General features: G+C 32.2%; 3 protein-coding genes across 5 annotated transcripts; 2 read left to right on the forward strand and 1 right to left on the reverse strand.

The window, feature by feature from the left end:
* Positions 1-712: 712 nt before the first annotated feature.
* Positions 713-4,468, forward strand: LOC137825888 (uncharacterized). Of its 3 annotated transcripts, none has more exons than XM_068631688.2 (8): positions 713-1,265; positions 2,168-2,295; positions 2,420-2,476; positions 2,607-2,699; positions 2,980-3,058; positions 3,165-3,289; positions 3,760-3,903; positions 3,970-4,468. In XM_068631688.2, exons 2-8 carry the CDS (start codon positions 2,170-2,172, stop codon positions 4,204-4,206), a joined length of 861 nt encoding a protein of 286 aa, XP_068487789.1. In that variant the 5' UTR covers positions 713-1,265; positions 2,168-2,169; the 3' UTR covers positions 4,207-4,468. The 3 variants fall into 3 exon arrangements, 2 of the variants coding, with proteins under 2 accessions (XP_068487789.1, XP_068487790.1); XM_068631689.2 differs by having other exon boundaries at positions 998-1,137; XR_016514652.1 differs by having other exon boundaries at positions 1,028-1,265; positions 2,980-3,075.
* An 86-nt stretch (positions 4,469-4,554) lies between these two features.
* On the forward strand, positions 4,555-7,911 carry LOC137825889 (nudix hydrolase 2). Its single transcript, XM_068631691.2, has 8 exons — positions 4,555-5,110; positions 5,185-5,250; positions 5,328-5,465; positions 5,633-5,710; positions 5,795-5,845; positions 6,479-6,513; positions 6,916-7,024; positions 7,429-7,911. Exons 1-8 carry the CDS (start codon positions 4,967-4,969, stop codon positions 7,639-7,641), a joined length of 834 nt encoding a protein of 277 aa, XP_068487792.1. The 5' UTR covers positions 4,555-4,966; the 3' UTR covers positions 7,642-7,911.
* A 1,729-nt stretch (positions 7,912-9,640) lies between these two features.
* On the reverse strand, positions 9,641-11,335 carry FLA2 (FASCICLIN-like arabinogalactan 2). Its single transcript, XM_068628696.2, has one exon. It carries the CDS (start codon positions 11,200-11,202, stop codon positions 9,991-9,993), a length of 1,212 nt encoding a protein of 403 aa, XP_068484797.1. The 5' UTR covers positions 11,203-11,335; the 3' UTR covers positions 9,641-9,990.
* Positions 11,336-16,418: the final 5,083 nt, after the last annotated feature.

Consider the following 16,418-nt stretch of genomic DNA (forward strand, 5'->3'; position numbering starts at 1 on the left):
GTTAGCAGAAATATGTTTTTTATATTTAAAATGATTTGTTCCTTATTTTTATAATTATAATTATACAATAAGTTTGAGTTTTTTAAAAAATTAATGTATTTCTCCTTTTTAAAATTGTGTTAGAACTGTACTAAAATTGTTAAAAATTTAATAAATACTTTTTAAATTAGACATTTCATTGATACGTGTCATACAAGTGTTTTGCAAGTGTCCGTGTCGATATGTGTCCAACACACGAACATACCATGTAAGAGGCGTGTTCGAACTCCATAGACCACAAATATCAAATAACACATAGAACTTACTACATATTCATGTAGTAAAATTAAAAACATTAACCTTCAATTTATTATTCTAAATCTTCACCTCATTGTGTCTCACTAGTTATTTAATGTATCTATAATATATAAAATTATGAGTAAATTAATTTATACAAATATTATTAATAATTAGATATTAAAGATATAATAATTTTCCTCACGTAACGTAAACAGAAAAGGTAGAACTATTAAATGAAAATTCTATGACTGTTTTCTCTCTTTCTGTTCTTTCACTTTCACTTGATGTTTATTGATTGGATGGTTAGATTAAGTAAACAAGCAAGAACAACACAATTCAACATGTATGGCTGTTTTCAAAGAGATGGTCCATCAACATACAAAGAAATCATTTCCGTTCAATTTCAAACAAAGTCATGAAAAAATTTCAACTCATGTAATTGTTTCACATACTATGAGTTGCTAAATTTTAAAATAGCATTTGATAGTAATTAATATTTCGAAAGAAATAATTTTGATTTTTTTTCAGAATTTAGGGGATTATATAACATGATTTTTATTATTTTAAAGATTATTCGTATAATTTAGTTATTCTAAATAGAGAGAGTGATATTCTAAAGACAAATATATGTTTTATTCAATTTTAATTATTTAATGGGTAAAACATGTTGCATTAATATGTAGAATTTGATTTTAATTTCTCAAAATATTGGACCCTTTTTGTTTTTATAATTTTCAAATGATACAAAATTGCATTTTGTATCATTTGACTCAGAAACCCACCTAAAATCTCACAACACAAACTCTCTTTTTTGTGTTTAGGTGTTTGTGGAGCCAATTGTGTGCTTCAAACTCGAAGGTATTGCAAAGCTTAGTGCATTTTCTTGTCTAGGGTTTGGGGTTTTGTGGAGCCAATTTTCTGCTTCAAAACCAGTGAAGCAATCGCGATAAACGCTGTTGATTAACATTTTCCCTGTTCAAATTCAGGTTTTTAACAATTTTTTCAGTTTAAGATTTTTATCTTGCTTGTGTACCATAAGCTACATGGTTCCACGTTGATGTTAATTTTGGTTCATGTGTTTATAGCCTTGTCAATGCTTATATCTGCTGTTATCTGGATATTGTGGTCCTAAGGTTAGACTTAGGAAGGCCATTTTGGTCTTGAAGTTCTTTGTGAGTATTATGATGATTGGTTTCAGGAATACCAATTCAAAATTAAAGTTTAGAAGAAAATTCAGGTCCTGTAAATTTTTTGTTCTCTATTTTGAGTGTTTGTGATGTGGCATATGATACTAGTGCTTCTCGAAACTCAGGTCCCTTGCGTTTTTTTTTAATATAAGGCCATAGACCTATTATTTGTGTTTTGTCTATTGATCCTAATTCTTTGAGTAGAATGTAGCCGTTAGAACATTTAGCTGTTGAGTTTATTGCCTGTGTATAGAAAGGGACTGTGTTGGACAAATCAGTGAAAGAAATAGCCAATGATGACAAGCATTTGAGATACTTGAGTTAGGATTGGTTTCCTTATTTCAAGTTAATGACTTTCTGCCTTTTGGTAACTCAACGGCAGGTTGGGAAAATCATTCTAAATGGTTTTAGAATATATTGTTCCACATGGAGGGAAGCATACTACTAAGATGTACACAAGTTCTAAGAATTTCAATTGAGAAGTGATAAACTTTATTAATAAGATCATTTTGTTCCCAACAGCAATTTTATGGATAATCAGAAAATATATACTTACTACTTAGACTGTAATGCAGTGGTACACTGCTATCTTGGCTTGACAAATATGCTTGATACAGAAATAGTTTAATAACAGAGTATTTAAGAGTTTCCACTTTGTACTTGTAGTTGCAAAGTTTCAAAAAATAACTCTTGTTTTGCAGGAATGGTGGGTTTATCTCTTGGAGAAAAACATTTCATACAAGGTGGCATTGCTCATGATCTTCGATGTGATGGTAGAAAGAGATTGGCATATCGACCAATCCTGGTTGAAACTGGAGTGATTCCCCAGGTAATACTTTAATCAGTTGACATTTGGCTGGCTGTCATGATGATTTGACCTTGGCAGACCATTGAATTTTTTCTCTTTTTAAATAGTTTTAATCTGTTCGTTTGATAAACTAAGTGGTTGGCAGGCAAATGGTTCTGCTCGAGTCAGAATTGGCGCCACAGATGTCATTGCCAGTATTAAGGTTGGTTAAAAGTTAAATGTTTGTCTCTTATTTCTTGACTTTTAATATCCTTTTGCTTAATACTATAAACAATTTTTGTAAATTGAACGTGTTATTTTACTAACCATGATATATTGGCTACACAATGCAGGCTGAACTTGGAAAACCAAGCTTGTTGCAACCTGACAAAGGAAAGGCCTCTATATATATTGATTGCAGTTCGACTGCAGAGCCAGCCTTTGAGGTTGCGTATTCTATATTACTTTTCTTGCTTCTCTTCTTTTTTCGTGTCATTCAACTTTAAGTACCATGATCATTGACATTGAGAGCAAACCAAATAAATTGATCCTTAAAAACTCTAATTATAGTTAAATGGTGCCTTGGATTAATAACCTTTACGTTTTCATCAGTAATAATGTTTGCTATTGTTGTTCTGTTATTTGTCATTTTTGTTCAATATATTCCTTCTAATGTTTCAAAGTTACTTTTCTATTTGGTACATTATTTCTCTGGCTTGCATATAGGGTAGAGGGGGTGATGAGTTGGCAGCAGAACTGTCAATTGCTCTTCAAGACTGTCTCTTGGGTGGTAAAAGTGGAGCAGGTCTATTTCCTTCTTGGGTGAAGATTATCCTCACAACCATATGCTTTTCCTTCCATGTTGTCGCCTCTTTTTAATATATCTGTTGAACTCATGGATTTTTCCTCAGGTGCTGGCATTGACCTTTCATCACTTATTGTCGTTGAAGGAAAAATTTGTTGGGATCTCTACATTGATGGGCTTGTTGTTAGTTCAGATGGAAATTTGTTGGATGCCCTAGCTGCTGCCATTAAGGTACAACCTAAAACGAAAATAGGTTAATATACCATAAAAGCTGGAAAGATGACAGTGATGGATTTCTGGTTATAGTAATTAGCACTGCAGAGATCATCCGTTTATGATGTTGTCAATTTTTAATGTTTACTTCACAAGTTTTCTTGTTCATTTCCATAGTTTAGCCATTGATGCCATGTGGGCTGTTTGAAAAGACTTATATAAGAAACGGTTAAAAGTTAGATACCTGAAACTTTTAGTCTTTTATCTAGTTGTTTCATTAAGCCAAAGTTAAAAATATCCTTTTACTAGCTGTTTTCTTGAATCTTTATAATAAATATCACTGACCAAATTGCTATCAGCCATGGAGATTTTTCTCATGGCTTTCCTTAATACCATGATGTTGAGTTGTGAATCAGAGAATGCAAACATATTTTCAGAATTAACTGGAAAAACCCCTTTGCAGCTAATAATAACTATTGTTCTTTTAGGCTGCTTTGTGCAATACAGGTATTCCAAGAGTCCAAGTTGCTGCTGGAGCATCAAATGATGAGCAACCAGAAGTTGATGTAAGCGACGAAGAGTTTCTGCAGTTTGACACATCTGGAGTCCCTGTCATAGTTACACTAACTAAGGTAACATGTGCTATCTTCTCACATTGACCATACTTGTGATAATTTCTTACCATCTCTGCTTTCTAGATTGGGAGGCACTATATTGTGGATGCAACATCAGAAGAGGAATCACAAATGAGCTCTGCTGTTTCCATCTCTGTTAATAGGCAAGGGCACATCTGTGGCATAGCCAAACGAGGAGGTGTAGGGCTGGATCCAAGCATCATTCTTGATATGATATCTGTTTCTAAGCATGTAAGCGAGGAATTAATAAACAAATTGGATTCAGAAATTGCTTCTGCTGAAGCTGAAGAGGAGTCATGACATAGAAGAACTTGGTGAGAACTAGGTGTACCGTATCATTCAATAGGACAATATTTTGTAACTTGGTAACTGAATCAGGATTAAATCTATTAAATGTATGATGGAAATTGGTCCCTAGTTTAGCTTTGCGATGACTGTTTAATGCCATGCAAAGTTTCAAGTTGCAGAAACAGTTGCATGGTAACATTAAAGATTGACATGGCTGGCAATTTTGGATCAGGTCAAGTTTGTGATAGTGATGAGACGCGTTTATGCTTTTCAATAGGCAACAAAGGAAATTTACACGGAAGAAATAAACATTAATAATAAAAATCCTTAAAACTTAGCGAAAATTTGTACTCATTGACTATTCCTAACCCCTGTTTCAACAATGCCAAAATATATTAGAAATCTTCAAAAAAGTAGTTGAAGAATGAACTTTTATGTTTCATAGTCATAACCGAAAGTCTTTCAACTAATTTACTTAAATAGGAAGGAGCAATTCAACTTAGTATTTTTCTACACAGTTTCGTTCCGCATAACAATTCAGAGATTTGAAAAGCTTATTCAATGCTCTCACGCAACGCGGGTGTTTTTCAATCTAAGGCAATTTTGTGACGAATACCTGTGACTTTCAATCGACATGCAAATGTTACCTTTTCGCAGATTATAAATTGCTCCTCTAATCGTTGAAGCTCAAGCTTTTTGGTTAGCAACCACAATTTCTTGAAAGTTTTAGGTTACAATTAGAATAGAATCACACCTGTCATTCAACGCCCAAATGGAAGCTGAAAGGGTTGAATTGCTTAGTGCAGTTGAGGATCAATATGGAGGAGTTGTTGTAAACGTGGAGAATCATGAACCAATGGATCCTAAATTCTTCTCTTCCATATTGGAAGCTTCAATGTACAATTGGAGGCAACAGGTAGATTCATTCATAACATTTTCAAATTTCAATCCAATAGAACGTTTTTTTTACGTTCAGTGCGTGTTTTGCAGGGAAAAAAAGGGGTCTGGCTCAAGTTGCCCATACTGCATTCAAATCTTGTTGATTCTGCAGTCAAGGTAAAAAAAAATGCATTCGATTATTTCTTTATTTGCAAAGCCTAATTCTCAATGAAGAAGCCATTTTCCCTTTTTAGGCTGGATTTAGGTATCACCATGCTGAGGCAGATTACTTGATGCTTGTGCGTTGGATTCCAGATACTCCTGATACATTTCCTGCAAATGCTTCACATCGCGTGGGTATTGGTGCTTTTGTCTTTAACAGCGAGAAGGAGGTGATCTTTTTTTTTTTTTCATTTTTTTTTACTTGAAGTTCAAGCTTTTCTGCCAGTGGGAAGAACACCCGTTTGAGATTATTTTCGGGGTGTGATTGCTCATTTTGTCAATCTGTTTAAAAAAATTCGAAACGTTACAGGTGAAGTTATCTTGTTTTGTTTGACAGATGCTTGTGGTTCAGGAAAGAAATGGCGTATTCGGAGGCACAGGTGTATGGAAGATGCCTACAGGAGTTGTTAATGAAGTACATTCAAATCTTTTAGACCAAATTGTTAAACTTCAAAATTATCTTTTCATATATGTTTTGAACTTTTGATCCAATTTGCAGGGTGAGGATTTTTGTGAAGCTGCAGTTAGAGAAGTCAGAGAAGAGACAGGGGTAAGCAAGCAAACACATTATATATAGTTTTTAATAATACTTTTGTCATAATAGTTGTTATATGAGTTATCCGTATAACTGATGATGTACGAGTATAATTGAGATGTTAAGTTGTATAATCGAGTATAATTGAGATGTTAAGTTGTATAATCGAGTATAATTGAGATGTCAAGTTGTAATGTCGAATTTATAAAAAAAATATTAAATTTCTCTTGAGATTGGTCAAAATAACAGCAAACCCACACTTATTATGTTTTTAAATAAGACAAATGCTTTTTGAATATGTAAGAATTATGTACAACATTTTAAAAAGTTATTATTATTTTCCTTACAAAACTTTGTTTTCAAATATAAGAATAAAATAATTTAATAAACATTTAAAGACCAGCATTCATGTTTATTTAATATTTATAAATTATCACGCTTTACTAAATATATCATATACCATAAGATCCTCCCATCGTTGCTTAATTTGTTTCTTTTATAATGCCTTCTTGCTGTCAATTTTTTGGGTTTTCTTAATTTTCTCATAACTTATTCATACCTACTTTTTCTAAAATCTTGAAATTTATTATTACATAATTTTTGGATTGTTTCCAAGTGTAATGCAATTGTTTTTATTCTTTTCTTCAGATAGAGACGAAGTTTGTTGAAGTTTTAGCTTTCAGGTAAGACCACGACACTTTCTTCATAAACTAATATGTAGGGTCATGGAAGATGGTTGTTATGCTTAGTGTTCTATTGAAAATAGCATGAGAAAAGTTTTGTTGACATTGTGAAGAGTAAAAAACATACATTTGACACTGTTTATAATAATGTAATAATATTTTTAAATTAAAAACTAAAATAAAAATTAATAAAATTTTAATTTATTAATGTGTGAAGTGTATGTTTTTACTTTCGAGAGAGTGTTAATATATCAGTACTCATATACATATTTTTCACAAGTAATAAACGTGCTGCTATGCATATAAATATAGTTTATATTTTTTTGTCTCTCTGAAATATGGATTAATATTGAATGTGACACATTCACGTTCACCGTTCTTGATTCATCTCTTTGGTATCAGGCAAAGCCACAAGTCATTCTTCGAGAAATCAGATTTGTTCTTTGTGTGCATGTTGCAACCTCTATCCTTTGACATTCAGATTCAGGCTTCGGAAATTGAGGCAGCGAAGGTATCATCAATTGAGAATCTCACTGATTTTCAGATAAATTGTCATTTTAAGGATCATACATTTTCATTCTGCCGACAGCCTTTGATGTTTACTAAACAAAATACCATACTATTTCACCTTTCACTTTGTTAATTTGCTGATAATTGAAAACAAGATATGCAAATACCGTTTTTACCATTTCATTTGCAACTCCTTATAAATAGAAAAACGGTGTTGGCAGTTGTAATTATTAATAAAAATGTATGAACTGGAATTGAAACAAATAACACATACAAAGAAGTTTATAGCTTGTAGCCTAATTTAATCCTTTATTTTCACATTGGTACCTGCAAATTTTTGTTATTTCAGTAGTTTTCTTTAAACTAGTTCGTTTACATTCTAATATGGCTCGTTTTTTCATTCAGTGGATGCCAATTGAAGATTATGCTGCCCAGCCTTTTGTGCAAGGAAATGAGAACTTTGACTTTGTTGAAAAAATATGCTCTTCAAAGTTGGATGGCAACTACACTGGTTTTTCTAACGTGTGTAGTTGTACTTCATCTGGCAAAAAATCCTATCTGTATTTTAGCAACCGGGATGCCAGCCTTTTGTTAGCTTCCAAAAAGGAGCAGGCTTGACATTTCCTTGCAAGTTTCCTCTACATATACTTGTATATGGCAAAATATTTGTGGACACCAAATTCTAGTAGACACCTAGACAGATAAAGAGACAAAAGCCAGATAAATACAAGCATAATGTGATAGTGAGAGATATCTAGAGAGAGAAATAAGAGATGTTCATTAGATGTTTGATAAAAAGAGGTGTTTATATATCATACTTCTTACTTTATTTACTCCCCAATGAATAATATGGTTTCATTTTACTGTTTGTTAATTTTTTAATATCATGTTTTCTTGTTGAGAGGAGGACTGTCAATCCGAACATGTTATAAGCTGAACATATTCATGCAGAATTATTTTATTGGGGTGATCTCTTAGGAACACAAAGAGAGTTTGTTTTTGAAATCTGGGAGCATAGTCTTGGACAGTAACTTTTACCTTCTGTATGAAGGTTTTAGAGAGTGAAATACATAATTGATTATGTATTATGTTTCATCTATACTTGACAAACCTTTTTCTCATTTTTTTACCATCACATGGTAAAAGTTGAAATCAGTGGGGCCTGCGAGACTTTTTACTGAAATCAGTGTGCACTAGTCCATCTTCAGCAACAATAGACATATCGATATGCAGAGTGTTAAGGTAGAAAATTAGTGTGGACAAATGCTAAAATGAACAGACACTTTTTGTTAGAACTAGGTAGTTTTTCTGAAAGTCTGAGGCCATGGGGGGGCGATTCTCTGCATTTAAAAACTGTCTTTTATGGTTAAGATTTGAAGTAGTCACTGTTGTGATTATAGAGAATCCGTGTCTGTTGGTAGCTGCACAGAATACGGATCCCCTGCCATTGTATAATTAATAACTGCAATAGTACATTTTCAATTATGTTTTTCTATCAGTCTTTTAAGTAAAAGATATATTAATGATTGAGATGCAAAATGTTCCTGGAAAAGCTATGTGTAATGAGGAAGTAAAATTGTTTGCTTGTGGTGAATTCATGACTTAATTGGTTTCATTCTGGTGTTCTGCTGAAGAAAAAGTAGTTGTTCAAGCAGCTAAAGATGTCTCCAATGTCATTAGTTACTTTTTTTTATAGTTTTAACAAGTTTGCTATTTCTCTTACCATCATAAAGTAGGTTTTGATTCACTGATAAATATTAACTAACAACATTTTTTTACAATTATCCTATCCTGAAAGAGTTACTGTTTTTTTTATGTAGAACAAAACCAATTCAATAACTAAAAAAATCAATGAATTAAATTATAAAGAAGAAAATATGGTATTGTGGATTTTTAATTAAGAAAATATAAATGCAACATTAAAAACATAAATTAATTTTTGAAAGAAATCTTACAGTGTTTGGGAAATGAAAACTTGTAATTAAAAAATCTATGCACATACAAGGAAAAAAGAAGTTAAAAAGCTCATATTTTGAAGTGTAGTTACTTAAGATTTAATTCCACAGATAAGGGAGGAGAAATAATATGTGGTATTATTATATTATTTCCATATATTTTTATTTATGTAAAGGTTTCTCCTTCTTAATTTTAGTTAATTAAATCAAATTATATAATAAATGTTTTACTATATTTTATTTGTTAAACAAAGAAATATTTAATTTTATTTATTTATTTATTTCTTTTTTAACCTACTTTTTCTTTATTTATATTCCCTCTTCTGATAGCAAATACAACATTAAAGTGTGTGATTCATAAAGAGGAAAATGCTGTTAATAGGTTAAACAAAAGGAAACTAAAAGAAATTTAATAAAAACAAAAGAACAAACTTCCTTACAAAATTTAAATTTTTTTTATAAAATAATGAAAATATCTCTTTTATTTTAATAACATGATAACAGGTTGTATACCGGAATTGTTTAACTTTCAAACCTTCCATAAAAGAATTAGAACCAAGAAAAAAACTAAAAAAACCTAAAAGAAGTTGTTAAAAAAATAATAATGATAGAATCTCATACATTATGATATGATAAAGCTAATATGATAGAACAGATGGGTGTAGAATAATACAACAAGACATTAAAATTCTAACCAAAGTAAAACTGTTTATATGAACACATCCCAGCTGGCAGGTAGCACAAACCAGATCTACCCACACTCAATAAGGAAGAAGAAGCCAATTAAATAATAAAAATAAGAACAACCAGACAATAAATACAAAACCTGTAACACTACCAGATTCGAAAAAAAAAAGGTACACATGGCCTCAAACATGTCGGTGCCACTGTTTTATTTGGTTCACATATAAAAAAAAAAAACCAAAAAAAAGAATCTTTGAAATCATGGTTGACCACAGCTGTGTACACTGCCGACACTCCATGGAAGTTCATCATGAATGTGTAATCATTCTCATAGACTCAAAAATCCAATCACCACACTCAACAACGCCACCAATCTCACGTCGTGCAATCCACTTACCCCATTGCTGTCTTCATCGGCGGCTCTCTGATCGTCGGAATCCGAGGCGGGTCCGTCGGCGGGAGCATCGGCGGCGGAGGAACCTTGCCCCCCCTTCTTGGTCTTCTTCTTCGGAGGCTTTGGTGACTCTGCGGGTGCTTCGTCCACGTCGGAGGCCTTGAACAACTCTCTGGGCATCAACACTTTGTTGATCTTGTAGGCAACAAAAGGGTCTTGATCTATGAGGGTGCCTATGATACTCACAGTGTTAACCTTCGTCTTCAAGCTCACGTCTTCGCCGTCGTTCTGCACGGTGAAATCGTACTTGTTGGCTCCCTCTGTGGCGAGAGTGTTGATAATGCCGTTGCTGGATTTGAGCATCTGCAGGGACTGGTAAACGGGGACGCCGTGGTATAACAAAAGGGAAACTTTTTGGGAGTCGGTGAGGTTTTTGTATTTGGGGGCGAAGCCGTTGACGGCGCTGTCGGTGGGGCAGAAAACGGTTAAGCCGCCGTCGATGCTTTCCTTGAAGGAGGGAAGCGCTTTGGAGCCTCGCAAGAGGTCGGCGAAGGCCTTGCAGCCTTGTTTGGACATGATGGAGATGAGGTCGATGGCGGAGGGTGCGGCGGTGGGGGCTTCGGCGTCGGCGGAGCTGATGGGGTTGCTGATTTGGAGGACGGAGATGTAGTAGGGGAATTCTTGGACGGATTTGACGTAGAAGGAGTGGAGGGAGCCGTCGTTGTCTTCGGCGGCGAAGCCCACCTTGCCGCCCTTGAGGTTGGTGATGTTGACGTAGCCGGAGGTGCCGGCGGCGGCTCCGGTGGCCTGGAACATGGAGGAGACGAGGGTGGTGCTGTTGTTGATCTGGTGGAGCTTCTTGGCGCCGAAGTAGTCGACGAGGACGTGGAGGGAGAGGACGTTTTTGAGAGTGGGGAGGGAGAGGTGCTTGTCCAGGAGGGAGTTCATGGCGCCATTGTCGATGGCGAGGACGGTGATGGTCTGGCGGCGGTTTATCTCGTCGGCGAGGTGGGTGGCGGAGAGGTAGTGGTTGAAGGTGGAGAAGCCTGGGTGTTTCTCGAGGATGCGCGTGATGTTGTGGGCGGCGCTGGCGGCGGAGGAGAGGAGGAGAAAGAGAAAGGGAAAAAGGAAGAGAAGGTTCTTCATTAGCTTGTAATTTGAAGAAAGAAAAAACAGAAAGAAAGAGTGTGAAGAGTGAAGAAGAGAAGAGAGTGTGAGTGTGGGTTTATAAGTAAAAGTAAAGCATAAGCACTTATCTATCACTCTTTTATGTGAATGATTTTCTATTCATTTGGTGTTTTTGTGTGCTGACAAACAATGCCAGGTTGGTATTGGGTAGGAGATGGACCCCATCATCATCATCCTTTATTACTCATCACACACATCACCACACATTATTTTCTTCACATAATCTTACCATTTTCTTTTACTATCTTTAAATTTCAAACATACTCTTATCTAACCTCACTTTTATAAGTTTTTAAAAATTGGAACGAAATTTTGACTTTTTAAACTAAAAAATATCTCATACGATGATTGATTCTACTAATGTTATCATTTAGATTTGTGGTATGAACAATTTAAAATAAGATGAATGGGTTTGAAATGACAAAGTGAAAAAAACACCGACTTTTAAAACGAATAATATCTAGTTGAGAAGAATTTGAAATAAAATAAATGTATTTGAAAAGTATAAGAAATATCAATTTCAAAATAAACAATATCAATACTATCTTTCAAATAAATTGAGTTCGAAAGAATTTGAAATAAGGTAAATGTGTTTGAAAGCGGAGTGAGAGAATGATTCATTGTTGTTGAGCAGTTGGAGTGAATAATCCCACCGACGCTCTTAGGCCCCGCTTCCCACTAATCTAATGCACCTCTCTGCTTTTCTTTTCATATCACTTCCCAGTATTTCATGCAATTATTGATTAAAGCTATGAAATTATGACACAAACCTAGATTTTATTTAATGATCAAAATGACATTAAAAGAATGTATTATAAAACCTTGTTCTTAACTATGACGACAAAGACGAGGTAGATCCAAAATTATTTTCTTACTAACTTGTTTAGTTAAGTTAGTTTTTAGTATAATGAGCAAATTCATGTCACATAAATTGGAAATTTAAACAAGGGTGCAATTTAGGATTAACATGTACTTTATAATGTGTGATTTTAAGTAGTTCAAGGATTAGCAACAAAAACAACTTTTATAAAAATAAAATAATAGTTTTTTTATTATATATTTTACTTTATTATGAGATTTGATTTGCAACTAGATGCTGAAATTTATTTTATACAAAGAATTGGACTGAAATTCTCTCAAAAGGTTATTTAGTTTTAAAATATCTTCCATAATATGACACATTTTCGACAATGACAAAGAGAAGGATTCAAGACAAGTGATTTATACTTGTATTAAAGAAAAAACTGTGATAATTTTAGTGTCGGTGTTCATACTCAATAAAACGAAATAATTATTTTTTGACAAATTCATAAAATAAATAAAAATATTTCCTATAAACAACAATAATCAAACAGCTAACCTATTTCAAAGATATTTTAAACTCTAATTAATAAATACATAAGAAAGTGTTAAAGTATAGTAATATAACTTTTATCAAATATTAAATTACTAAATAATATTTTTTTTTTCAAAATTAATCGTGTACTAAAAATTCACTTCACATAAAATACATCTGTAAAATTTTATATTACTATAAAATTATTCTATATCCTATTTATTATATATATTTTTAAAGTACACTAAAATGTAAATTATTTAATCGTATTATCATTATTTATAATTTTAAAAAATTAACATAAATAGTTAGAATTTTACGGTTAAGTCAATAAATATTGCAGCAATATATAGAAAAAAAATTATTATATTATTCAAATCTTACTTATTTACAACCGATGCAATAGGAAAGAATGTTAGCCATTATGGATAATTTTTAAGGATGTTTATTAATTTTAAATCTCAATTATCATCCTCAGATAGGATACTGTAATTAATGCAAAAATATCATATAAGTTGTCTTATGAAAAAGATTGTTTCACATCTTGAACATGCAACTCCTTATAATAATATAAAAAAAAACATTTTAAATTAAAAAATAAAATATTAATTTATTAAGTTATTGAATAAGAGTAATAATATATTAACAACCACACACCATATTAAAATTGTATTAATCAAATCATAATTATAAATTAGTACATTTCAATTTATAGTTGTGAAAATAATATTTTCTTTATTTATTTTTGAATTGTCAAAGTATTAATAGTGTCTCATATGATACGTGTTATTGTCTAACATTTATGTTTTTACGTTGAAACTATTATTGGCGGCAAAATGATTTAGAAAGAGCAAAATCTTTTGCCAGTTGTGACAAGTTTGGCTGAATATTCAAATAAACCAGTTGAAGCATTTTATTTTTTTGCTGTGAAAAGGGTTCCATAATTGTTGAAGGACAAATAAATTATGTTTTGCATTGGTTCATACATAGTTGTCATCCTCAGCCATGCAATTATTAAAGGTTCAGCCACCAAATTTGGAATAAGAACCATAAAATACACTCTTGTGGGGTACCCTATTCTTGGACTGTTTCAATAAGAATGGAGCAAACAGTGTCTTACTCAGAAGAAACTTGCAGAAGCTACCCAAGGACACTTTTATTCGTTTCTTTGATTATGGTTTTAGGATAAGTGACCAAAGTTATAAATTAACTGCACCATTGTCAGCTAAAAGAGAGAGGGTGATGCTCAAGATTTAACAAAGTTGGAATGGAAGACTGAAACATATAGGTCATGTGCGGTTATGTGTCAAGTTCGGTTATGTAGTGAAATTGTCTTAATGTCGATTTTTGGAGTTAAAAAAAAAAATTTATAAAGAAGGAAATACGTTAATTATAGAAATTGACTGGATATATAAGATTGTAATCAATTTAGAAATATAGTTCAAAACAAAACTATATACAAAGAGAAGATAGAGAGAACACTATCCTATATAAAAGAAAGAAAGAAAATGATGTGATAAAACAATACTTTAAGATTAAAAATATTGTTTGTGACTTAACTGTTAGTAAAAAGATATCTAACTCAACACCATAAAACCGGTTCATAGGATTGAGGTTTGCACCCACTTATATACAATGAAAGGCTCTAATCTCTAGTTAACGTGGGATCTCCAACAACGAAGAATATATTTGCTATATCTATGTTTGAGAAGAAACTTGTGTGTTACATCTACCTTGTGTTGTGAAGCATGTTAAAACAATGTTGGTTTCATAGTAGGTATGCCACTAGCATAGGTTAATGAGTTGATGCAAAGTGGAGATTTTTATAAGATGTATTAGAATCAGAAGTGCCACATCGATGAGAACAAGAAGTACCTCCTTTCCGCTTTCTTTCTCTTTAGTTAGTGTGGTGAAAGCATAAAAACTAATGTGGAGTTTCTAGTTAGGGAAAGGTGGTAAGTTATGTGAGAAAAACATGGGTGATGGTACTTTTTTGGTCCAAACAAGCACATGGCTAAAAGGTCCTACTTTGGAACTTTGGATGCATGATTTATTAGGCCCATTTAATATTAAAGAAATGGATGTTTGTTCTTGGGTATCTCCCAATGTTTTTCATTTTCAAATGAGTAATATGAAAAAAAATTGAATTATAAACTCTTTCAGGTATTTGTTGGATTGAAAATATCTTCTAAATTCTATAATCCATAATGATTCTTAAAAAAAAACTACGTTTCAGATTATGAAATCTAGAAGGTATTTTCGAATTATGGAATTCTATAATCTAGAATGAGTTTAGGTGGCTTTTTAAGTTCGCCGTCAAATTTCATGGCTCAACCCTGGATAGGCGGTGGAAACTACCAAGCTGGAGTACGGTATGGGCAGAGGGAATTTCCAGTCGAGCGGTGAAATGCGTATGAGTTTCTTAAAAAAAAACTGTGTTTTAGATTATGAAATTCAGAAGGTATTTCTGAATTATAGAACTTAGAAGGTATTTTTAAATTTAGAAAGTACTTTTAGATCTGGAATACCTTTGAGATTTTGTAATTCCCAATATATTTTTTATAGAAAAAAAATTTCAGATTGTAGAATCTGATAGAAAATAACATGAATTTTACAATCCCGGGAGGTGTAAATAGGAAAAAAAAACACATTTCTAGACTGTAAAGTCCAAAATGTATTTTTTAAAGACAAAATGGTATTTTCCCTTAACCTATGGGGGTGCCAAAAGAAGCTACGAGGTCCAGGAAGAAATAACCTAAAGAAAGAAAATATCAACGGGCTTGAGGCCTCAATGGGTTGGCTTCTCAATTTGAGCCTATTTGGGCTTTATGTACTTTCATTTTGTATGGAAAATTTGACCAGACTTAGAATATTAATTACAAAGAAGCTTGTATTGCAAGAGTACATATAACTTCATTAATTTAAAATTATAATATGTCTAAGAAAAGTAAAATTTCAAGCATTTAGTAAAAAATAATAATTATGAAAAGAATAATACCATACGCGCAGATACATGAATATTAAAATTATTAACATTTATTGCATTGATTTATTTTAATTCTTTAATCAGAGTAAAATACATGTACCTAGGTAAATTTAATTGTCAGCATGTACGAAACTTTAATTAAAAATCATAAAGTGAAAGTAAAATACCTAACTAAATTTTATCTTCAGCCACGTGTGAAAAAAAAAAAGTAATCACTTTGAGTTACTGTGTCAGCTTTCACTAAGATCCATTATTAAAATAAGTTGATTTTATGTATTGAAAATGTTAATTAATGATGTATTACCTACCAATTTACAAGCTTAATATTTCACCAATTGTATAAAAATATGAAAATGAGGTAACAATAAATTATTGGATGAATATTGAATTAAATTTTATAAACAGTGTATTGAAAAGAATCTTTTAATTAAAAAAACATAATTAAGTGCCAATGATTAAAAAACTTGTTAATAATAATATAATTAAGATGCAAATTTGAGCATCTCACAGTGCAAATTGCGAAACCAATTTGTTTTCTTCATGTTGCACCTCACATTTTTTTTCTTCTTAAGATGCAAATGCCCTTTGAAGACTTTAACAACAAATTAACCCAAAGGAATAGATTATAAAATAAAATAAAATAAATTTGGATGACTTTGCCTGAAAGCTAACATCTTGTTTAAGGTGTTTATTATATAAGCAAAGATAACGATGGTTTGGCGTATTTTCCCTTCTTTTCTTAATTACTGATTATGTTCTTAATTACTGATCATGCACCAAATTAGTGTGATTCCATAACAAAAAAAAAAAAAACTATTATGTTTTATCGAGAAAAACAAGTTACATCATATT

This window comes from Phaseolus vulgaris, chromosome 8 (assembly GCF_051622355.1).
Source record: "Phaseolus vulgaris cultivar YP4 chromosome 8, ASM5162235v1, whole genome shotgun sequence".
Lineage (NCBI taxonomy): Eukaryota > Viridiplantae > Streptophyta > Magnoliopsida > Fabales > Fabaceae > Phaseolus > Phaseolus vulgaris.